The sequence below is a fragment of the Lepisma saccharinum genome, chromosome 13 (assembly GCF_977018435.1).
Source record: "Lepisma saccharinum chromosome 13, izLepSacc3.1, whole genome shotgun sequence".
NCBI classification, from domain to species: domain Eukaryota; kingdom Metazoa; phylum Arthropoda; class Insecta; order Zygentoma; family Lepismatidae; genus Lepisma; species Lepisma saccharinum.
The window spans coordinates 73,759,846-73,785,166 of record NC_139241.1 but is presented as its reverse complement, the minus strand read 5'-3'; the positions used below and the strand labels follow the sequence as shown (position 1 = coordinate 73,785,166).

At 37.9% G+C, this 25,321-nt stretch overlaps 1 protein-coding gene across 1 annotated transcript in view; it reads right to left on the bottom strand.

Annotated features, from left to right (window-relative positions):
- LOC145996818 (transmembrane protease serine 9-like) overlaps positions 1 to 19,422 on the bottom strand; it is a 46,603-nt gene extending 27,181 nt beyond the window's left edge. The window contains exons 1-6 of the mRNA XM_083133351.1: positions 19,093 to 19,422; positions 13,631 to 13,811; positions 11,949 to 12,050; positions 7,052 to 7,211; positions 6,028 to 6,156; positions 3,822 to 3,921 (exon numbers count right to left, since the gene is read on the bottom strand). Of these exons, the coding sequence (XP_082989477.1) occupies positions 3,822 to 3,921; positions 6,028 to 6,156; positions 7,052 to 7,211; positions 11,949 to 12,050; positions 13,631 to 13,811; positions 19,093 to 19,393 (973 nt within the window). The 5' untranslated portion in view covers positions 19,394 to 19,422. The remainder of the gene's footprint in view (positions 1 to 3,821; positions 3,922 to 6,027; positions 6,157 to 7,051; positions 7,212 to 11,948; positions 12,051 to 13,630; positions 13,812 to 19,092) is intronic.
- Positions 19,423 to 25,321: the final 5,899 nt, after the last annotated feature.

Sequence of the window (25,321 nt, the reverse complement as noted above, 5' to 3'; positions counted from 1 at the left end):
CGTTCAATTTAATATTTCACAAATATAATGTGGATGATTTTGTACCTTTCTACTCAGTGTAAACAATGGATGTCATACTCTCCTTTCGTGGAAAATTTTCTTTAAAACAGTAAGCTCTTTGTGGAGTAGTTGACGAACTATATACTTGTGCCACGAGCAGCTCGGCATATAGAATAGTTTTTCCTGGTTATAGACGACTAAAATGTATTTGGAAATGTAATAGGAAAATCCAAGACAAAGTCCAAAAATGAAATTTTACTATTTAACGATTCATACCCTTGTACAATCCTTCATTGTGATTTCTTGTAACTTATTTGCTATATTTTCATTTATGCTTCAGATATATTATCTTAACCTGTTCTAAATGTCACATGTAACAGTTGGGCTGAAAAGTTCGTAGGCTAACATAGTAAAAAATATTTTTTTGACAAAATTCGATTTTATTATTCAATATAGTTGCCTTCGAGGGCGATACAACGATTATAGCGGTCATACAATTTTTCGATGCCATTTTTATAGTACGATTTCTCTTTAGCCTCAAAATAGGCCTCAGTTTCGGCGATTACCTCTTCATCAGTGCTAAATTTCTTTCCAGCGAGCATTCTTTTAAGGTCTGCAAACAGGAAAAAGTCACTGGGGGCCAGATCTGGAGAATATGGTGGATGGGGAAGCAATTCGTAGTCTAATTCATATAATTTTGCCATCGTTTTCATTGATTTGTGACACGGTGCATTGTCTTGATGAAACAGCACTTTTTTCTTCTTCAAATGGGGCCGTTTTTTCGTGATTTCATCCTTTAAACGCTCCAACAACGCTATGTAATAATCGCTGTTGATGGTCTGGCCCTTTTTGAGGTAATCGATGAATATAATACCATGCGCATCCCAGAATACTGATGCCATAACCTTGCCAGCCGACTGTTGCGTCTTTCCACGCTTTGGATTCGGTTCATCACGTGCAGTCCACTCGGCTGACTGTCGATTGGACTCTGGAGTGTAGTTATGGAGCCATGTTTCATCCATTGTAATATCGACGGAAAAATTCGTGTTTATTACGGTTGAATATCGCTAAACATTGCTCCGAATCATCAAAACGTTGTTGCTTTTGATCGATTGTGAGCACGCGCGGCACCCATTTTGCACACAGCTTTCGCATGTTCAAATATTCATGCACAATATGTCCAACACGTTCCTTTGATATTTTTAAAGTCTCAATCAACTTCACTTTACGATCATTTAAAATTATTTTGTGGACTTTTTTGATGTTTTCGTCGGTAACAGCCTCTTTGGGGCGTCCACTGCGTGCATCGTCTTCGATGCTCATTTCGCCTCGTTTAAATTTAGCAAACCACTTCTCAACGGTTGATTTTCCTGGTGCAGAGTCCGAATAATGTTTATCAAGCCAAGCCTTGGCTTCAACAGTATTTTTTTTCGTCAAAAAGCAATGCTTTATTAACACACGAAATTCTTTTTTATCCATTTTTTCACAATAACAAAAGCTGCTTCACTCACAATGCTATATCTCACGAACTAATTATCCGGCAGCTGTGAAATTTGTACACGTATCTTTTGAAGGTTAGTACTAAGTAAAAATCACATGGATTTAATTCTAGTAACGCCATCTATGAGTCAGCCTACGAACTTTTCAGCCCAACTGTTACAAGGGAGAAATATAATTATCAACATTATTAACCTAATGTCAGTGAACATCAAGTTAAATCGAATTAATGATTATCAATTACATGGACAGAGTTAATAGAAAAACTATTCTCTGAAGAATTAATTATATCCTTTGAATTCGTAATTTGGCCCAAGTTTAGATTGCAGGGTGATAATCTTTTCATTACATACAAAATCGCATGACAAGATTTCGGTACATGTGTACTATATGACTGTATGTATGCCAGAAGTAGATTGCCGTTGTCTTGTTAGGGACTTCATGAAATTTTTACATCTCACGCCCTATCCTCAAAGGCATTATTACTGTTTGATTTTTACCATTACCTGGCTTGTCCACCGCAAAGGAATATAAATTATATGAAGTTGAAAACAAAAAATGCAGTAATAGTGGCAACATTCTCCTGACTATACGTGAGTTTACCGTGTTGTCCTTTGCATCTCGCTTTGGCTTTGCTTAATATTATCAATGAGCTAAATTTTCTGTGTGTTCGTAAATCCCTTCCTGTACGCTTGAATTAGTAGGTTAGGTGAATTAGGTTTGGTGTTCTTAGCATCCAGTTTCGAGTAGGTTCGGCTAGATAAGGGTGTTGCATTCGTATTTGTACACTTTCGCTCTTCGCTTGCACGTACACGTATTATAGCTTTTAATACGCAAAACGATTTCACACAACTGTAACTTATCAGCACGGTAACTTGTACAACCTCACTTTGATATCCAAAATTAACATTTTATGGAAATTACAAACTGGGCTTGCGTTTTCAAGGTTTGGGGTTTTATTTACAACACAAATTTTGTAGCACGAAATGCCAATCTTACACTCTACTTCCTCATCCTCCTGTACGTAAAATTTCCGACAATATCAAACTCAGAGACCCGAACATAATTAATACGAAATTAAATAAAACAAATTATTAGTGTAATGTGATTTACAATTAGAGAGAGTTCACACATATTTCATTAATTGCAAAACATCACCTAATATACCTGGCCGGCAACGAAATGAATTCGACACCCATCTTCTTAACGTAGAAAGTCCAGGTAAAGGTATACCAACTGTATTTCTCAAATAAACGTAACATTTTTTTGAAACGGCTCGAAGAGTCAACGCTTTGCTTATATCATCTTTAGTCCATAGGGATTTAGTTTTACCGTGTACTAAATATTGTATTTGAGTGTCACTGAACACTTTCCCCAAGATATTCGTGAGTTTTCTTATTACATTGTCGGTTAGGTTATGTTGAAGATTTTGAACTTGTTTAGTTTTTTTGGTTAAAGCAAGTTGCAAGAGCTTGTTCTTCATCTTTAACTTATTAATTTTTTTATGTAAACGTGTGTTATTCTTCTGTAAACGATGAATAGTGTTTTCCAACAACGAAACATTGCTAACAGTTTCAGTACCTACGTCTATTTTTCTTTTTTTCGGCGACATAGTATTTAGCTTATTTAAGGAACGTTTCCTTATTTCACACCTTTCGTAGCGTACATCACCACAGTATTTATCAGCACATCCTAAAAATGGTTCATGTTTTGAAGAGGAAGGTTCAGGAGAATTTGCTACACCACATTCTCTATTATTTTGCACTGAAGTAATATGGTGTAATTTTAGTGATGGCACTGCAGTTGGCTTCAGTACTTTCTTTGTTGCAAACACAGAAGTTCTGCTCTTAGATCTCGCACATAGTCTTCTTTATAAAAATGGGCACTGCACACTCTCGCATTTTTAATATTAATATTATGTTCTCGATCACAAGCACGAATCCACTGTTTACTTACACGATTACCAGCTGGAAATCTATGAAATTTTATATCACTTCCTTTAGTTTTTTGGTTATAATTCTCACAGCTTGTTACTGCACAATTAGGCATGATTATAGGTGGAATGAACAAAACAATCTCATTTTAAGAGAAATAATACAATAAAAATATATCGAATACGACAAAATCAATAACCTGCTTGTTCCGATTTTTGCGACGTGTTAGTAGCTAAATGTACCCCGCACCAAACTTACTGCACAAAGCAACGAGCACCGTCAAACCAGATCCTCCCAGATGACGTAATGCATATGTACTTCACATAGCAACGAGCACCCCCTGATCAATTTCAGGAACATTTCACTAAATAAGATAAATTCTACACCAACCTGGGACACCTCTGCGTGCGCATCCATATCCCGATGAAACGACCCCTATTTGCTCATAGCTGCTGGTTTCCTTATTTACCAAAGGACCGCCACTGTCGCCCTGTAATTATATAAATATACATACACACACACACGCACACAGGTACATAGTAAAATAACCTATACGCATAAGCGTGCGCAGACCCTCTGATTAAGGCGGGCAAAAGCCTCGTAGAAAGAAAGACCTCATTCCATCTCACTATTTTATTGTATTGATGGGTACTAAGGAGGGTCGTATGTAGTGTGTGTCCGGACCCACCGAAAATCACTCTATTAGAAGAATTCCAGCTTCTGTGGCAGAAAACTTCCCCCCTTCATTTTCCTTCTCTCTGGTTCACACGAATTTACATGTAAACATGATGTCATACAGCAGATTCAAAACAACAACACATAATTATTCATTTCCAATGTGTGACCAATTTATTCTGCGACCACATAGGTGTAACAGAACTAGGCTAACGGATAAAATGCGCAAGTCTTAAAAACAATTTGCTGGAGAACCAAGTGAGAATGTCCAATTACATAGGAAATAAAGTCGCGGTAGTTGTTTGGAACTTTCCTAGGCTTGAAAAGACTTTATTTTTCAAAGAGAATAATATTGTTTAATAGCGGTAATAAATTTTTAAGTGAGACTATTAGGAAGGGCAATTGCCTCGCCCCCCTGCCTATACGTTGCAACAGTGTGGAAAGGCCTACACAACATGCAACAAACCTTCGTTGTTGAAAGTTAATGGTATAAGACCATTAATTTCCGCTACTATCCAACTACCATTAAAATGACTATTAATGTAGTTTTATATGTTTTAGTTTCTAAAAGTATAGAATTAAGGTGCACATAACTTCAATTCAATCATTACCTACCATCGTGAAAGGTGAAATATTCAAAAATTTAAATTGGAAAGTTATTTTTAATATGTTTCAATTTTATCCTATAAGTAGGGAGACAAATTTAAGGTAAATAAAAACTGAGGAGAGCGGCAAATAAAATGTTAGATCAGCGGTATATACCAGCGGTGGGAAAAAAAAATTGGCACACACTTTTTCATTATGAGAGGAAACAACATACAAAAGAGCTATAAATTGATAAACTACTTCATTTTTATATACTGTACACATACACGTACACAAGTACTTAGCTGTCCAACCAGAAAGAAAACATCAACACAAAATCACTTCATTACTAAATTGCATATCTCAAGTGATTTATTCATTGTATGTATTTAAAGGATATCCTTGCTGTCCAACAAAGAAAATAATCACTACTGCACATACACAAACATGTTGAAAATCACATGATGATAAACAAAATTCATTCATGACTCAACACAAATGACCCCATTGTTTCCCTTGATGTGCGGGAACAGACTAATCTTATCGCTGCTACAGCTAGCAAGTTCAATGAAACTGGAAGTTGAGTAGACATTCGTGGGAAGAAAGGAATGCAGCTTGACAGGGAGCGAAGTTTTCGAACTGAGATCATGCGCATGGGAAATCCAAATTTGCAGCGTCTTCCTGATGTGATCGAAGATAAAACATTCTTCAGCTGCAAGTGGTAGGAAACTTTAGGCAAACGTTTCGTTACAAATAGACAGTTTGCGCGCAAAACCTCGATTGCCGGTTTTTGCGTGCTTTCTACTTAATTTAATGATATTGCACGGTTATTTCGCGAAAAAGCGTTCATTTCGTGGAAAAGCACACATTTCGCATTAATTCGCGAATAAAACTCATGGATATTTAATCATTGGGGTGTAGTTAGGTGCAGAATGTTCAAAATTGCATCTTTTTTTTTTTTTTTTTTTTTTTTTTCACATTTCGCGATTTCGCGCATCGCGAAAATTCAATATTCTATGCTATAAGGTCTGTGCGTATTAAACACTTCCGTGCTCAATATTTCAAGCAGTTACTGACGCCAAGTTAACTCTCATTCTAGCCACAGAGAGGTGGTCATAATTGCAGCTGACGTCACAAAAGAAAGAAGAAACATGTTGGTTCCTGTTCTTCTAAACTAACAGACAGACTGTCAAATTTTAAAGGTTGGATATTGTAGATTTTACGAACAATTCTAGCGTAATTCCATTATAAATTAGTAGAGCATTTTATTTCTTACCTAAGTTAGGATTTTTATTTAATTTAAACAGTGAGTTTAAAATTTGTAACATATACGTACCTGGCATGAATCCTTATCTTCAGCATATGCACAGATTTTCCCGGCCAAAGTTTCACGATATATTGCCGAACAGCTGTTCTTGTCGTAGACTTTTAGTGTAACTTCTTGCAATGTGTCAGCGGTAGTTCCCTGCAATGAATGATAAACAACATCGCAGTTGATTATACAAAAAAAAAAAAAAAAAAAAAAAATAGTACTTAGTTTAAATTATGTTGAAATTGTACAAAATAATGTAAGTAGGGTCTCGACTGGAGAGAATTTTCTTTCAAAAAGTGCACACAATGAGGAGAATTAGATATTTGAACTGTGGTAAAAATATACATATCCATCGAACAGGTCCGTCGACCGCGCCCCCCTTACATAGCTTCCATAGTTTATTTCAAGTTACACAAAATAAGAAAACTTTGATATTATTATCGTCAATAACATAAAGTTATTTTACTTTTTAAAGTTTTACTCTTAAAGTTCACTTACTTTTTTTTTCGAACAGCACAATAATCAAAGTAAAAATCGCGTTAGGTCGAAAATTGAATGTTATATTCAGGAACTGGTTCTTCATAAGACCCAACTCAGTGTAGAGGCAAAATGGAAAACTTTTTTCACGAAAAATGGAGAAGTTCTTGTAGAAACGAAGGTCGGCCTGCCGTGTCCAAACTGGCATATAGACGGCCAGGGATGGTAGCGACATTAATCTGTGAGAAACCGAGCGTCCCCATTTGACCCGCCGTCCCCGCTTTGGACGACTCTCCCCTGCAGAGAAAGCAGAGACGTAATACTTAACGTTGCTGACATTTTTGACAACGAAGCAAAGAAAGTTATGTATACATATTGCAAGACGGGGAAGGAGGGGGGGGGCACAGGTCAAGGAGAATATTTTCGTCTACTGTGACTGCGAGAGGAGAAAACAAATGACTGCTTACTTTAGTTCGCGAGTTGGCCGCCGTCTTTCTCTTCTTGCTACGGGTTGTATGTCTGTGTGTATGAACCCCTTGCAGAAATACAAAACCGAAACCAAAATACCTACATTTTCTTTGGTGTTTCCCCAGCCGGTGACTATGCAGTCCGTTCCAGTTGCGATCTGTTTGGACGATGACAAGCATGCTTGGCAGATTTTGCTTCCGATTGGGATTTTCTGTGGCATCTTGATAACTGCGATGTCGTTGTCAAATGTTCTTGGGTTGTAGCTGGAATGGAACAGAAGAGCTTTAGTTTTCGCTTTGTGCATGCGAGAGACACGAGAGGAGAATATATATTTACTTGCCGTGTCTGCAAAAGTTACTTTTCAAATGTAACTCAGTTACAGTTTGAGTTATTCCTTTTGAAAAAATAACTCAGTTACCACTACTTTAGAATGTAACTTTAAGTACGTTTACATAGTGTTTGAATGTCATTTTTTGATGCAGATAAATGTGGCACATCGTGATCCTCATTACCGGTAGTAATAGAAGAGAACTCAAAATGCATCAAGTCATGGTGGATTGATGCATTATTAGTGGAACAGCAGCTGATAAAAGTACCATTTTGTTAATTTCTGTGTGTATTTTGATGAACCAAAATTGCATCGTTGCCAGTTCATGCACTTCGTTGTATTACTGGAATCAACATATTTGTGTCAGCTGACATGTTTTCGGTTCTTGTGTGTACTAATGATAACTAGAGGAAAACATTAAAATAATTATTAACTACAGAGGCGTGGCGGCGTGCATGTAACCGCTGTTACCGCAGGTAACAACAAAATATAAAGAATTGAATAACCTGTCTTAAAATAGTATTACATACATAAACTGGTAATATTGTCGTAAAGTAAATATTGCAGACTGACATTTTTTTCTGACACCGGCAAAAGCGAAGAAGAGGACTGTTCCGGTACCCTCCGGAGGCAACATGAGGAAAGGGCCCTGAGGCCACGCAAGGAAGACTTCGCGTTGCGCCAAAGACTGACGGCGGAAGGAGGAGACGGTTTATTGCCATGCCTGTTTAGCCGCCACAGTTGCCGGTGATCCTTATCGGATACAGATTAGTGTTGCCATATTCAATTGACAAAGAAGAGCTAAGTCGCCTAATTGGGTCTATCTTACTCTGAAGGTGTCCACTCCTCACACTTGGGAAAAGCAAACTACCAAGTGATATTTTGTATTTACACTAAATTGATTACGAAAGTCCTCTTTGTCCTTCTTCGACATCATGGGGATGGTCAAGGGGTCCGCTGTTCCTTCTAAAAATGCCAACCTAAAATTCTATATTTCACACATATATTTATTTCGGTTACAGGAATTTGTGATAATTGTTGAAAGGGCCGATTGAGATTGACATACGTTGTCGCCGCAGGAATGCGATAATTTCGGATTGAAGCAATGTTTTTGGATAGCAGCACTGTTTTTGGCTGAACAAATTCCTTAGAAGCATAATTTCCCGATTGTTATCTTAGCATGCTCTGAAGTGTCAGGTGTCGCAGGTTCGAATCCTCAGCAAAAAAAGTAAAGTGCTCCCCTGTGCTTATCACCACGCCATGAAGGCGTATATGGGGTGTGGGGGTAACGCCCCACACTTTCTTGATCCGGTCGTGAGTGGGGGTGATGTGATCAGCATCACGCCCCTGACCGCCTTTACCCCCCAGGGTTTCCTCCAGGTACCCATGTTATTCGACGCTGGGTGGGCGCCGGGGCCGCTTCCAATGTTAGAAAAGTTCCCGGATTTGAACCGGCCGGAGATCGAACCCGGGACCTTTAGCATGGTAGCCAGACGAATCCTCAGCAAGAAATGTTTATTTCAATGTTTGTTGTTATTCTTTCACTTACATAATTATAAAAATTAATAATTACATAGACAAAATAATAATAATTTTATTTTAATAATTCACCAAGCATCCTCATAGTCACGATTACGATTGTCCTATAAAGCGAAAGCCTTAAAGGTAGCAAGGGACGTAAAATATACGAAATAGTAGTGGTGTCAGAAATGAGATTTCTGTGGATTTAGCGAAACATGGGAGTTGGAGTAGTTAGGAAGCAGATGAAGACTACATGTACTCTACATACGTCTTATTTGAAACGAAATGTTTCGCGATTTGGGCAAATCTGGTTTCAAAAGAACTAAGATTGCAAAAGTAGTAGAACTGGACTTCTTGCAAGGTTCCGAAGGAAGGCTATTGGGGAAGCGCCGATGCTGAGAGGAGAGGGGTCAAGAAGAGTGCTTCACATGTTACAAAAGTAAACAACGGTTTGTGCAGTGCGAGTTTTGTGAGTGGTGTCTTTCGTCCTTTTGTTTTTTCGGGCATTGTCAATTAATTAATCAGGGGGAAAATGTTGTCATAAGCACTGAAGTGAATCGCAAACATTGGTTGTTGACACAATAAACATTAGCCTAATAAAGAAATACGCAATTTGATACTTACAGAAACATCGAAGTAATTAACACAGCTTGTTAATAACTTTACCAAAATCTAGTATTGAATTGCAGTCGTACTTGAATAATATTATACGAACTACTTGGAACACATGGGGGGGGGGGGGCATGATAACCGGTAACACTTTTAAAAATCTCACGCCACGCCACTGATTAACTATATAATGTGGCAATGGTATTTCGAAGCATTTACTGTTCCTTGTGGTTTGGATCTCACTTTAAACTGTAGTTCTAGTCCCGACTAGCCTATTTGTACATAAAGTTTACTTATGACAGAAACTCGAAGAAACAAACATTAACTGTTCCATGGTGGCTTGTACTGAATTTTATTTTTCCTCTGCTATTATTGTATTTTGAAAAAAACTTGTTAGTGAAGAAGTCTCATTATACAAGAAAGTTAGTTGTTTGTACTTAACTAACATCTAAAGTCTTTGATTATTTGCTGGAGCTCTAAATATGAATTCCGAAAACTGTTCATCAACTTCTTCTGCTACTTCTTGTGCGAGGGTTTAATGTGTGAATGGCTAAACGAAAATCTTTCCATTAAATTCATATTTTTCTCACTCCCTTTTAGAAAATGATGAAAACACATAGGCTAGAATATGTTGTAATTATACCGGGTGTTTCAGAAATAATCGAGGGGTTAAAAACATTTATTGCAAGTAAAGTATTGAACTTACGTTAATGAAAACAGTCCAGACCGAACGAGGAACTCAAACAGTTTCTTTGTACACCTACAAATGATCAACGTGTGCACCACGGGTGATTCGGCAGACATCGACACGATAGTCTACTTCTTGTCACACTCGCTTCAAAATGGGCCTGTCGATTGTGTCTATCGCTGCGATGGCGCTCTTTTAGGCTGCGATATCACGATGTATCGGTGAGACGAATATCCCGTCTTTGATTATCCCCCCAAATACTCACACGGTGTAAGATCCGGTGATCTTGGGGTTCAAAACATTGCACAAAACACTCAAGAGTGATGTGAGTGATTTGAATGTCGCCTAGCGGAAGGGATACGAAGTCTCAACTGAACAAAACATACATTCACAAACTCTTTGAGTTCCTCGTTAGTTCTGGACTGGTTTCTTTAACGTTAAGATCAATACTTTACATAACTAACTAACTAACTTCTAGCCTTCTTAAACTCGAAGGTTTCCATCTATCCCTATCCTGAGCAAGATCTATATACTCTTTTCCATCCCTACCAATTTCCTTTAGGTCCATCTCTTACCATCAGGTTTCCCAACAACAATCCTGTAAACTCTCTTTCCTCTCCAATTCGTGCCACATGGCCTGCCCACCTAAGTCTTCTTGGTTTAATTATTCTAATAATATCTGGACATGAATACAAATTTTGCAGTTCTCCTCAGTTGCAGTTGCTGTCTCCTCATCCGTTTTAGGTCCTAATATTTTCCTAAGGACCTTATTTTCAAATACTCTTAATTTATGTTCCTCTTTCAATGTAAGGGACCAAGTTTCACATCCATATAATACTACAGGCAAAATTACTGTATTGTATATTTCAACTTTTAGTTTCTTAGATATTAAACGAGAAGACAAATGTAACATGCATTTATTGAATTAAGCCTACTTTTTATTTCTTCTTTAATATCATTTTCATTTGTTAGTATTACTCCTAAGTGTTTGAATTTGGAAACTGGTTCAAACAAGTTGTTATCAATAATTAGATTTTGATTATTACCTAACACTTGTCGGCCTGTAAGCATATATTTAGTTTTCTCTTTGCTAACTTCCAAACCTATCTCTTTAGCTGTTTTAAAAAATATTTTAGCATTATTCTTAATTGTATTTATGTCATCTCCTAGTAAGTCTACATCATCTGCATATGCTAACAACTGAGTCACACCATTTAATTTTAGCCCTTCGTTAGTTTCTTTTACCTTTCTAGCAGCATATTCTAAGGCAAAATTAAAGATGAACGGAGATAATGCATCTCATTGTTTTAACTCATCATGAATTGTAATTTTTTTTTGAATTTTGAATTTAAAATTTTGAGAGCGTCAGCACTTAGGCTATTTTGCTCCCGTCACATTATACGGGGGCCAGCCCCTTATCATTACAAATAACAACTCTAGCGTTGCATAACTAAAAATGTTAAAATGTTCTGACTTCTGTTAAAAGCTGAGTCCGTAAACGGGCACTCAGCACACACAAGGACAACAAACACGGACAACACACACAAAATTATACTGGCCATAGTGCCAGTCGACAGAGCCTCGTTAGTCTTTAGTCCAGGGTGCACTACGTGGAAGTGAGGTTGAAGGTGGAAGGTCACCCCTTACACCCCGAATTGTAAATTTGTCAGACACATTAATAATACTTTACATGCAATAAATTTTTGCAACCCTTCAATTATTTCTGGAACACCCGGTATTGTGGAACTGACACAAGTAATAGGGATTTTTCTTTACTTTTCCTACTCCCTTCATTTCAATTACTGTTTTTTACAGGAGAAAAACGAAATCCTACAATTGACTTGTAACACTTACCTTGGATGAATAGTTACACTCTCTGCGGTATACTTAACAGCATTTGGATCTTCATAGTTTGTGAAGGCTCCAAGGTAGACATCTAAAAGCGATGGAGTTTTTCTGCAAAATACATTACGAGAAATATGCTAAGACAAGATATTTTAGTGAATAAATAAGTAGTGCAAGACACACACAGACTTCCTACCCGCCACCCCACACACTATTTCTTATCATATACTGTAAAGGAACTAAACTGTATTAATGTACATTATAAGTCTATGTTTAAAAATGTTATCTACATGTAAGTTACATGTAGTATGTGTTAGTTTAGAGTTTGCTTAGTCTACGTAAACAATACTAACTAACGAAAAATAAGCATTATATTTGTACAATGCTGTTTGATAGAAAGGTATGAGGCGATAGGGAAAGGTGGGAGAATTGTGAGTGGTGTGTAATAGTGCGCACTCCAAAATGTGAATGAGCCTGGCAAAATATTTGACCATGGTGTTTGCTGTCACCTTCCTTAAGAGGCTTCCTTCTGTGAGTCATTGGGATGCGTAACTTCAATTTGTGTGTGTGTGTGTTTTTCTACAATTTACGTGCGTCATGAAATAAATTAGTGAATCTACATTTCTCTTATTTTGGCTAGACTAAAATATACGAGAAGTAAGCTATTGGTAGATTATCGTAATTAATTATTTACACTGACTATTTATCTTGGAAGGTGAGTGTGTGGTAACGGCAAGCGATTTGCAACACTTCGTAAGACTCCCTAACACGGAAAGTCACACAGGTATTTCATACGTGAATACTACTCATCGTGCATATATAACAGAAAGTGATGTAAGTGAACTTCTATACGAGTCATACTTGAAGACGACCACAACCTAGAAGATTGTTTCTCGTTTTCGAGCGCCGATAAATTTGTTATTGAAGATGAAAAACAAAGGGTTGCTTAAATCAGTAAGACACTCCTAGCAAATGTCGCAGTAAGAACTAGAAATGAGTTTCACGTCATGACTGACATCAACTTCTGGGGACTCTGTGATGCAGACTTCTCATCAGACAACTTGAACACTTGGAATGGAACCTGTAACATTTGTGGCTAAACTACCCGAGACTGCGAAGCAAGGCTTGGAAGTATTTTGTAGACCACATAATCCTACACTGTGGCTTATATTTCTGGATATTAATATTTCTTATCGTTTTGTGTGCAATAGTACATGCTTTTCCGCGTTTTATTGGTTTTCTGTGAACGTGGAATGAATAAAAAATTAACATCTTGCCAAAGAAACGTCAACCCAATGTCCTGATATCGCACATTACTTCATGCGCACAATTATTCTCCCATGCGTTAAAGCCTGTATTCTCAAAAATTTCTTAAACTTAAATTTCAACCCTTGTTACGTGTTGAAATTGTGGTAGTTGAAGTTTCTATAAGTGCCTTTACAATTGGTATATCTCTATTTCTTGCTCAGCTACGAGAATTTTACCTTAGGTGCCTACAGTTTCCTCTGTCTTCCGCTACTGAATAAAGAGAAGAAACTATACAATACTGATTCGTACGAAAGTAATTTGATTAATTCAAACGAAGCTAATAAATACTTGAATTCAAGTTTTGAATGGATTGTGCATTATGAAGTTTAGAATGCAATTACTTCCTATAATGTTTACGAGTTAATTTTTAAAACGTTACTCACATATCGTTCACGCAATGTGCAGCTGTCAATATGTACTGATCGCAGATAACTGATCCTCCACATAGAAAGTAGCTCTCCTTCTTTTCATCTGCCCAATTGATCAGCTGAGCCTGCCAACAATACTTGCCATCAGGAGCCTGCGTGCCACCAACAATTCTGTCGCTCGACTTAAGACCACAAGCTGAAACGAAAGGCATTGTTGTTTACAGTTAACTTCCAATGATTTCAACATATTCAAAATTCAAATTCAATGTTTTATAGTCCCGGATTCTATACCCGGTGGAGGTACATAGTGGTTCGGATCGGGGCTTCCGAGATACTTATATACGGGCCTCACAACAGCTTCCTTGACGTCACATTATTAGCAGTGATGTGCCGTAGACTATAAGTTTAAGTCTACATGCGTTGTCTACACGTAATCTACGCGTAGATTACATTGGTTTGTAGTTTACATAGACTACGTAGACAATCTAAAGTGCATTGAAATTAATTTTCAAGGGTTTCATGAAAGGAAAGTGACATTTTCAACTATATTGGTTCCTAACGAAATCAAAAGAACCCTATTTACAACACAATTTCTCGTCTCTTCTATTATCAACTATGGATGAAGATAATTAATATGCAAAAAACAACAACAGATGGCAGTTGTGAGCCAAGAGTGGTCATTTTCTCATAAAACTCTAGAATATTTCCTGTATTAGATTTCACCCTAGGTGAGAAATTGTTCGAATTTGGAAGAAAGAGTATGAAAAGTTCTCCTCAAACATAAACAACTGATACTCAGTATAATCTTGTTTTACTTTCACGGCGCTCTTTGCTAGTTTATCACCTTTCGTCATGTTGTTTACATAGATTACATCATCTACGTGTATAAAATAGGTCTACGTGTAGAATGTAGACTATCGTTGTTTACGCGTAGATGCACATCACTGATTATTAGTCAAGTATAGTCCATTCACAACATTTAACAAAGTGCATTATAAGAGTATATTTATTTTTCTAACTGAATCGTCCTTTCTTATTCGTTCAGAACGTTGCTATCACCTCAAGAACATTTCAAATGTTATACGGCAATACAAAATACGAGTCATCCTCCGTGGCCGTGCGGCCTAAGGCTTTGGTTTCGAGTCCTTTTGGGTTCAGTCTCTGGGTTCTCGGCCTGTGTATAGGACCTGTGGCAACCCACCATCGTGAGAAAATTGGGGAGCTACGAGTGAGTAGCGTAATCCGGTCAAATTGGGGAGCTACGAGTGAGTAGCGTAATCCGGTCACGGATATCTCCTATAACGGCTTGGGGTTTGACGTGCTTACCACACATCACCCATTACTGGTGGAAGAACTCCACACCTCTAGGTAGGACTGTGGGAGGGAGATTGGCACACACAATTTCACCCTCGGGTGATGATTTATTTTGCATTTCTGTAATAAAAACTGCTAATTTCAATAAATTTCGGATATTTAGTACCAAAAAATTATGTAGGAAATAAACTACTTTTAAACTCTATTATCTAGATTTTCCGAAGTCTGGATCGGAACGGATTTTTTTTTCAGGTCCCGACTTTTTGGGTTCCTGCACATCCGTTGTCATTACTGCGGAGTCTACTCCTGCTAATGGGCTTCCAATTTTCCCGCCTGACAGCTTGAATGCAATAATTTTGGCGCCTAGATCTCGAGGAAATGGATGAAGAGAGATCCGTGAAAGATTATTTAGCCCTGATTGTAGTTTACATTCTTCTCGTACACACCCGTTCGTTCCTTTCATACATGACACAATCTCAGCTCCCTTTAGCTACATGTTGTGAGCCTTCGAACCGGAAGTTGTTGTGCTACAAGTATGGCGTCCGCGCGAAGGCACTTCCTTCCGATGGATAGCCCCTATAGGATTGTGGGAGGGAACTGGCAGTTGGGAGATCGGCCTAGGCCCTTCAAGGGCTGTCGATCCACGGGTTATTTTTATTAGAAAATACTTAAATAATATTGATAAAAGTAAAATCTTTACCGTTCTGCATAATGTACCTTTATCTTTCAAATTACCAAGGGAAAAAAATGCGATGTAGATTAAATTTTATCCTACAACTTGAACTTATAAATTCGTAAAGAATTATCATCATTAGCATATATAGGTATTTTCTACTCTTACGGCGGGCGCCCTATATGCTGGCAAGGGAAGTGGGGAAGCGACCAATCCGGCACGATAAGAAACGCAGCAGCCTGTAGAACGAGGCGCGCGCTGCACCTCCGCTACTCGACCTTGTAACTCTCGGCGCCACCGCTGTTGTCTGGTTGGTCTGCAGCGTATTCCCCGCTCCCCACTTCCCTTGCCAGCATATAGGACGCCCGCCGTAAGAGTGGAAAATACCTATAATTGCTATTGAAATGCTGTGGAATAAACACTTGCGATTCAAGTTATGCATTCAAGATAATTTTGTAAAAGTTTACTACGTACAGAAAGTTGAGGAAAGAGCTTGTAAGATTAGAATTTCGTATTAAATAAACTTTCCAACTTTGGGAAACTCAATTCCCGTGTGTAATTTGAATGAATTTTTAATTTTCTAGAAATCCGGTAAATATTTGGCTCCACAAGTTTGACTGGTTTGGTTGTAGGTTACAATTTTTAAAGATCATTGTTCGTATTAAAAGTTTTACATCAGGCAAAGAGAGAAAGTGTACACATACTAATGCAAAAAACGTACTAGCCTAATCTACTCGAAATACCTGGATGCTAAGAACACTAACCTTGATATAAGTCTAACAGTAATTCATGCCTATGAAAAGGGATTTACGACCACACGAAAAATAAGATAATTAATGCAAGCAACTTACTTTAATTAAGAAGTCAAACCCAAAAGAAGAATACAATAAACCTCATGTTCTATCAGGAGAATATTGTTAGAAGAATTTCGTATTCTAAAATCCTTATAAGTATATCCCTTTTCGGTAGATAAGCTATATATGGTAAAAATCAAGAGACAAGTTGTTTTCCAGGATACGGCATAAGTTTTAGGAATATCAGCTTGTGTTTCATTCATGCCTAGCAAGGACAATTTACTGTAACTGTACCTGGACACGTATTGAAATCGTACCAGGCAAAATTCCCTGACATATAAGTTGATAATTATATTTTCCCCTTGTACTTGTGATATTTAGAATAGGTTGAGATAAAATATCGATCTCCTACTTTTACACAGAGCATAAATTTAAAAAAAGCAAATAGGTTACATGAAATCTCAATGACTGGCCGTGCAAGTCTACGAAACGAATCGTTATTATTTATATTCTACTAGTAAATTTTTACTTTAGCAACTTTTCTACAGATTTTCGTTCTACATTTCCAATTATCTTAAGTGTTGGTGACACAAGTACATTTATTTATATAGTTCGCTAACTACATCGCAATAATCACGAAGACCTTCCTGACAGAAATAATCGACAAATGGACAACATTATCCACAATGTATTTGTGAAATAGGTTATTAAAATTGAACAATGGCGTAAAATTCTATTGATGTACATTATGTTTCCATGACGTGATGTATATCATCAAGATGTTCTTGTAAACCGGAACATAGCTTGAAGAAGTAAGTGAATATCCTGTACTGTGGCTAGAAAGTAAATAAGATGTTTAAAACGTGTCTTTTGAAGTTTGAACTACACAATTTCAGACAACGTATGAGCAATAATACGGACATATAAATAACTATCAACATTTTTCCGGGTTAAATAAAGGAATATAATTAGTAGTTACAAGTTCGACATCAACTTACCGAGAAAACAACATAGTCCGCCTAGCGTAATGGTTAGCGTCCTCACATTAGGCGAGAAGTGTCTCGGGTTTTATTCTCGGTGAGAGTTCCAAGATTGATTTGTTTTATTTTACTACGATTTTGTCCCACTTTTGGCTAACTGCAAAGATGGGGATGAGTGATGATATGATGAAATTTATGAATGGAAAAAAAGATATGTGGGAACCCCCCGCATACATTCGAGGGTATGCGCTTATGTCCTGGTGCCTTTAAATAAACTAGGACGTCAGTTGCTCAGAATTTATCGTTTCCCCCGCTTTTCCTTTCTTTAAATTCTTTATTAATAATATACAATTACATATATATTATAAAAGAAAATAAAGGAAATAAAACAATGCTACACACATAGTTTGTTTATGATATATTTTATGTTATAATAGTTAAATGTGTATTAATATCAAGACTTACATATTTTGGTATTCAGAACAAGACTTCTCTTTTAGCGTATGGATAGTTCGGAATTTGATGTTTAGGGAATAGTTTTTCTTTTTCAGTTTCGTTATATTTGGAAGTCCAGATATACTGCTAAATGTGATTTTATTTAGGGTTATTTATTGTATGTATGTATGTTATTTTATGTTATGTTTTATATTTTATTCTTGGGGGTTGCGAATAAATTAAATGAAACCATTCAGGGGTCCAGAACAGTTGTAAATATGTTGTGAGGGTAGCAATTGAATGTATATACGTATAGGTACTAGGTCCGGTGATATGGTAATGTTTATTAGTTGGGTTATGTGAATTGAGATACGTTGGTTTTACACGTTGCCATAGGATATTTCGCGTTCAGGTATGGTACGATTTGATCTAGTTTCCAGAGCAGGTCATATTTGTAGTAATCCGTGTTTGTTTGTTTGTTTTTTATTTTGTTTACATGGAGATGAGTTTTGTGGATATACAAGGGCACAAAATGCAAGGATAATTGTGAAATTAACTTGATGTTAGGATGTTATGATATAAACTTACCTACCCTACGTAACTAATTGTTAAAAATAATATTAATAGAATCCAATAAGGTTGAAATAAGACTAAATAAATTGATATAATTAAGATTAGGATTAAAAAATAAGAATTAAAATTAAAGCGAAACTTAAATTGAAAATGAAATTTAAAATAGTAAATACAATGGGAATGGACACTCACAAACATCCATGCCCAGGCCGGGATTTGTAGCACGATGTGCTAACAACCACTCCGCCAAGGGGGCCGACAGTTCCAAGATTTCAGTGTTGACATAGCATCGTGAGGACAATTGGCTAGCTACTTGAAAGCAATGGCATGCGACTAGAAGTCAGAAAACATCCACGATGGGACTGGATGCTTCTTAAGGATCTTGGCTCATTGTTAATGATGCGCTTGGATTTTACTACACTTAATATGTACTTTCTCGAAAACATACTACATTGTGAGAACTGGCGGCTTTCTCATAATGTGTCTGAGTTACACAACACTGAAAGTGTGTGAAGATGAGAACGTTGTTTGCTCTGGAAGTATAAACATCTTCTCCAGAAATTAATGATCGGCCTGATTTGACAAGAAGCTCCAGAGTAAAGGAAAAAGTAATTAATGAATTCACAACTATGATTTTTTAACTGGTTGCCAAACTCTGCAGTGGAGAAAGCACCAGAAAATGAATGTCTAGAGAATGAACACACTTACCGCAATCACCATCATACTGATTTCCTGAATTCAACGACGGTTGCTGCTGAGTACCACCACAGGATGGAGCTGCTGTCGGAGTCGGACGCTGTTGTTGTTGATTCAAGTAATTCCAGTAGTAGTTCAAGTATAAGTATGGGTTATAATATGAATTCTGGTTGTTGTTTCCAAGCCACCATTGTTTGGGTTGAAATTCAGGTGGAATGTTTTCGTAAGCCTGCTTCGGTTCTATAGGTATATCCTCCTGATACCCAAGAGCTTGGGCAACCAAGAAAACACACGCAATATGGAACAAGGCCATTGTTTCGTGTAGATACTATCCCAGATGCGCCGACGCTTTGGATGTGCTTGAAGAACCTTGCTTCCTATTTTTATAGTCCTTCGCCCCAACAGTACACGCCAAAAAACAACTGTTTTTGGTCGTAAATATGGCAAAACACACACTTCTTTGTCGAACTCCATTAATCTTATATTTATGGAAGTGTATTTATAACTACATCCTATTGAGCAAGATGATTCATACATCGTAGAGGTCTGTAACCTTTCAAATGCCTCATAGTCTTTTGAGATAATAATTCTTACGAAAAAATAAGCGCCCTTGACATTATTGTCGTTTATTGTTCATGAACCAGTCTGTTTAACGCACGTTCTTTCTTTCTATTCGTCGCGAAAAGGTCAAATATGTGCAATAATTTTGCAAAGAGAGTTAGTTACATATCTATATACTTTGAAACCAGGGCCATATGTGCCCTACACACCGCAAGTATGTTTTCAATGGCCTAATGTTAGTCTACTGAAAAAATGAATAATAGAAATGATAATCAATTAGCAATTTATGTTATCAATTAATAATAGTAAACAATAATTTTAGTGTCAATTTATTATTTTTATGGTAACATTATCGTATGAGGGAAACGGATTCCTTCAAATTTCCTTCAAATTTACAGGAGAAAGTACTTACGGAAATAATTTTCTTTAGCGTTGTGGAAGTTCCTGAATGTAGATTTGATCCGTTTTAATGTGAATGCGTGTTGTTTTCTGCATCTCTGTCCGGCATGCTGTTTCTGCTCCCGCCATTTGCTTTCTGCATGAGAGTGCAATGTTCCGTGTGTTAAGATGATGCAACCCCGTAGCCAGTGTTTCAGCCTCGCCGTGTTTTCACTAGAACCACGTGTCGAGTATTTTTAATTTTTCTTTTTTTTAACTATGCTTGCCTAACCTAACTTAACCTAACCTATCCTTACGGAAAATTGTTTTTGGGGCTAACGTTAATGGTTTTTGGGGCTAACGTGAATGTTTTTTGGGGCTAACGTGAATGGTTTGTGGGGCTAACGTCAATGGTTTGTGAGGCTAACGCCAATGGTTTGCGACGTATTAGCATAATTTCAAATCCGGGCACGAAAGTAGATATTTTCCGGTGAACGAGATTGCAACACTGCATAAATCGACAAAATACTCTCACAACGCCCCCTAAACCAGTACGCTATCACGGCCATAACGTGTTACAGATTCGAAACAACAAACAGTAAGTACTCGTAAATAGAAGAAATAGACATTATCTTAGTTAGAAATGCATTATTTCACCTTAAGAAATGTTCCGCATTCGAAAATAACACGTTAGCAATGTAAAGAAGTCCGAAATATATGATTCGTAGGTGTTTCCCTCATACGATAATAGTACCAAATTATTACTATATACTTGTGAGTGACCTTTATTCAGTACATCGGATTAGTCACAACTTACTTTTACAATTTTCACTAATCATACCATTTATGTACTGAAATGCGTAGTTATTCTGTATTCGTTCAAGAAAATCTTTACAATTTAGGTGTAAGTTTTGGTCATGAGATTTTCTTAGTGTGGCCTCTCAAATAAAAAGCATATGTTTTGAATTTTGATAGAATAGGAACACGTGGAGTTATAACCTGCTTCCAGTATTTTATGTTCACTACTTCTTACTAACCAGGGACATCAATAAAGGGGAGTGAATGGCACTGCCCCCCTACATACTTACCTGTGTCTCCCCCAAATATTCCATGCCTTAGATGGAATTTTATTTCATTTTTTAAAAAATCCCAAGTTATGTTTGGTTTGCACAGTAAGGCTAATCGGGACTGGACCTACAGTTTAAAGTGGAATCCGAACCACTTGTGCCTCCACCGGGTATCGAACCCGAGACCCCTTGATTACAAGGCAATGACGCTACCACTGCGCCATGGGGGAGGCCCCCCAAGTTATGTATTTGGAAAACTTTGCATCTATGTCATTATCGGTTACATACTTCCCGTTATTGTAACATATGTTTTTTAATAAACTACTACTGTATATTATTGAAAACTTAATATATTTTGTGTGTGTGTGTGTGTGTGTGTGTGCGTTGGTATACCCGTCATTAGGAGGAACAAGATCAGAAAAATTACCAGCATTAAGAGGGACTTTTTCATTGCGAGGTAATTTTGGTGGTTCCTCGGAACGACAAAGCACATTATTTAATATTATGGCCGAACCGGCAAAGGAAAATTTAATGTCGTGGAATTAATCGACGAAGGGGACCAAGATCTATATTTTGATAAAAGATAGAACAATATCCGACAATTGTACTCGGAGTTATGCTACAAAACAGTGCATTTTTCTGGTTCCTCTTTTCGGGGCATTGTACCTGTACGTGTGTATCAGGTGTTTATCGGTTCCTCTCAACGGGGCTCTGTGCTTATCACCTACACACAACGTGTGTGTCGTTTGTGCGACGCCAGAGACATCTGCAGTGTGTGAAAAATTGCGGAACTACATCAGCGGTGACGTCAAGGCGGAGCGAGGAAGATCGTAGGGGGTGGGGCCTGCGGTTGCAGAGAACAGCGTTGTCGGATCTCCCCCTCAACTTACATGACTCAGCATTTTTCACTGACGGCTGTGAACGTTGCATTGTTCGCAGTGCTGCATAAGTTGCAACGCTGGAGAATGCAGCGTTGCTACATCATTGCCTACATGGGAAATGTTAACGGCGCTTCACGATTGCGTTCTGAGAGGGTTCGTTGTGTGATAGTAGCCGTATTTAATATATCGGTTTGAGCTTGGGCAATTATGTCTCGTATTTCTCGGAAAATATATATATCAACGAAGAATTGTAGCAATCTGCCGGAGGGCGCGTGTGAGCGAGCAAAGAATATTGTAGGAAATGCTTGTGTATTTCCTCATCAAGAAAGCAAACTAGTAGGATTTCTTCTTGTATTAATTAACAAAATATTCAACCAGAGTTCCTATGCTAGAATACTGGAAATGATTAATCTGACTAAAACACAAAAGCCAGATACAGGACAATATAGTACAAAAACAACATACATTTTTACGTTCTTAATTATGGTCTAACTATTCGTTTTCTCCGTCTACTCCACTCGTTAAAAATTTGCTCCTCCTCTGTGGTGACAGTGGCGTATTTAAGAGTACGACTTTAATCTCCTTCCCGAAATACCTTCCACCCTTAAAATGTTACTTTCGTCACTAGAATGCAGATGCATATGTTCAAAAATGGCAAAATACGTAGTTAAACATTAATAAGAATAGGTTCTTCACTAACATTTCAATATTTTTCGTAATATGTCTCTAAACTAAGGTAGAATTCACACCGAACTTACAGGCGACACGTGTTGCTTGAGGATTTCACCAATCCAACGCAAGTTTCTGAGCCCTATTATGCCTGCCGCTACGTTATGAAACGTTGCTGTGGATTGACGCGTTTCCAATCGACATATGTCATTTGCACTTGCTGTTTGGAGTGAAATCCACGTGTTGCTTGACGTTTCGGTCTGAAAGTTACAGGCGACAAGCAACACGGAGATGCCAAGCAGCTTTCAGACCAAAGCGACACACAACACATGTCGCTTCGGAACTAGTCAATCAATATCAACGTTTCACACCTTAGCGGTAGCCCCAGAAGACTGAGTTCGACTGGTGAGATTCTCAAGCACCACATATCTCTTCAATGTGAAATCTCTCAATGAGAGAAGAGCCCAGTTCGAGAGACATGTAAAAGCTCACTAAAGCAACACATACACCGCGCACAAGTGAACAGACCAAGTCAATTTGATGCACGGCCCGAGCGACATGGTGATTTCACACCCAAGCGACAAGCGACACGAGACCCTTCAATCTAATGCAAAAGATTCATTGCGTATGCGGGAACAACAGAAACAGGTGACACGATGCACCGTATTGAGAACATAGTCCAGTCCAAGCTACAAATGCATCTTGTGTCGCTTCAGTTCAAAATTTTTGTTTTCAAGAAGCACGTTACATGGGGATTTCACACTGAAACGACACGACACGCATGATTTTGTGCGAGCAATAAAGGTTTCGATTTCCTGTGGGGCATAGCACCTTGCACTGGCGTACGCAGGGGGGAGCTGATGGGGCTACTGCCCTCCAGAAATTTTAAGAAAATCCAAATTTTTAGATGAAAATTTGTTAAGAACTCAAAGAAAGGAAAGATGTAAACGCAAACCTCCCTTATAGTTAAAATTACACCCGATAACCATTTCTGTCTTCGAGTACAATTATAATAGAGTGAAAAGTTCAAAATGTACGATAGCCTATATATTTTATTCGGTATCCCACAATTCTAGAACAAAGCTATATACTATACACCTTTACAATTTCAGCCCCTCCAGAACAAAAATCCTGCTTACGCCAGTGGCACCGTGAGAACAATTGGAGCAGACTATGATATCGAAAACCAGAAAACTACGGCGACTCAATTGTATTTAACTTAGTATATGGCACATGTTTTCCCTCTTCTCGAGTGGCAGCAACGAATCGTCCCCTAAGTATGGTCAGTGCATCGCCCACTGGCATATACATGAGTGAGGGATGAAAGACAGGCCTGTGGCAAGGAGTAGCAAGTCTCCATTTTGACTTCACAGCCTAACAAAGAAAACTAAAGGTGGCCAGGAGGGGAAATTTCCTTTGGGCTCAGGATCGTGGTGTATGTTGCAAGGCGTGCTGTCGACAGTGGCGGCGATTGGGTTCCAAAACTGGGTTGGGCAAAGGAACTTTACTTTTCTTTTATAGATAAGCTTTAGCATAGTATCGGATCAAAAAAAGTGGCTAAAAGTGGGGGGGGGGCAACTGCCGCCCTACGCTCCCTCAGTCAGTAATGATTATTCGACTGTGAAATCAGTTGAAATATTGGAATCAGATTCTTTTCTCATTCATCCATACACATTCTATTTCATTTCGCTTTGTAATAAAAATAAGCACTTGATAAATTTTAAAAAATATATATTTTTAAAATTGTTTTTAAAATCAACGAAATTAGACAGAAATATGACTGACACATTTTAAGAAAGAAGTTACAGTCCGTGAATTACTTTTTCACAGTGTTCAATAATTTTATTAGGAAGCGCTTTTCTGCCATTTTATTTAACCGCAACGGTGCGGATATGTGGTGTTTAGAAGAAATTTAGGAAGGGACACGTCATGCCCAGGCCGGGATTCAAACCCGGAAACCCTGGCGTCGTATTACACTGAACTAACCTCTCCCCCAGATTTTGGAGGACAGAAAGTAAGTTATTAATATAATATACAAGATGTAATATATTATATATTACATATTATATAATATAATATTCGAACCAGTGTATAGGGCCTCCCCGATGGCGCAGTCGTTGCCTTGTAATCAAGGGGTCCCGGGTTCGATACCCGGTGGAGGCACATAGTGGTTCGGATCCCACTTTAAACTGTAGGTCCAGTCCCGATTAGCCTTACTGTGCATAAAGTGGACTTAAAACACCAAATCAAACCAAACCAGTGTATAGTGCACCTCCACTGCATATCGCCAGGTTACAAGGCGATTCTCATATTCTCTATACCCTGTACTATTCACAGTTACAATACAAGTGTTAACCCATTGAGAAACCTAGGTTTGCCATTTTGGAATCTCTCTCTCCAGGAAGTAGTGTAATCAAGGGGTCCAGAGTTCGTTACCCGGTTGAGGCAATTGCATGGACGTCCGCAGGATTTTTTCCAGGGAGGGGCAAGGAAGGTATTTTTTTCCAGGGGGGGCAAACGAAGGCAAATTTTCCCCAAAAATTGTGTTGCTCCCTAAAAAAACATTGCTTTAATTTGAATTTATGGTGTTCATACAATAATTAACACATATTATTGCGGCTAAAATGAAATTATATGTGTGAAATAAATATTTTTAGTTGACTTTCATTTTCCAGGGGGGCCACG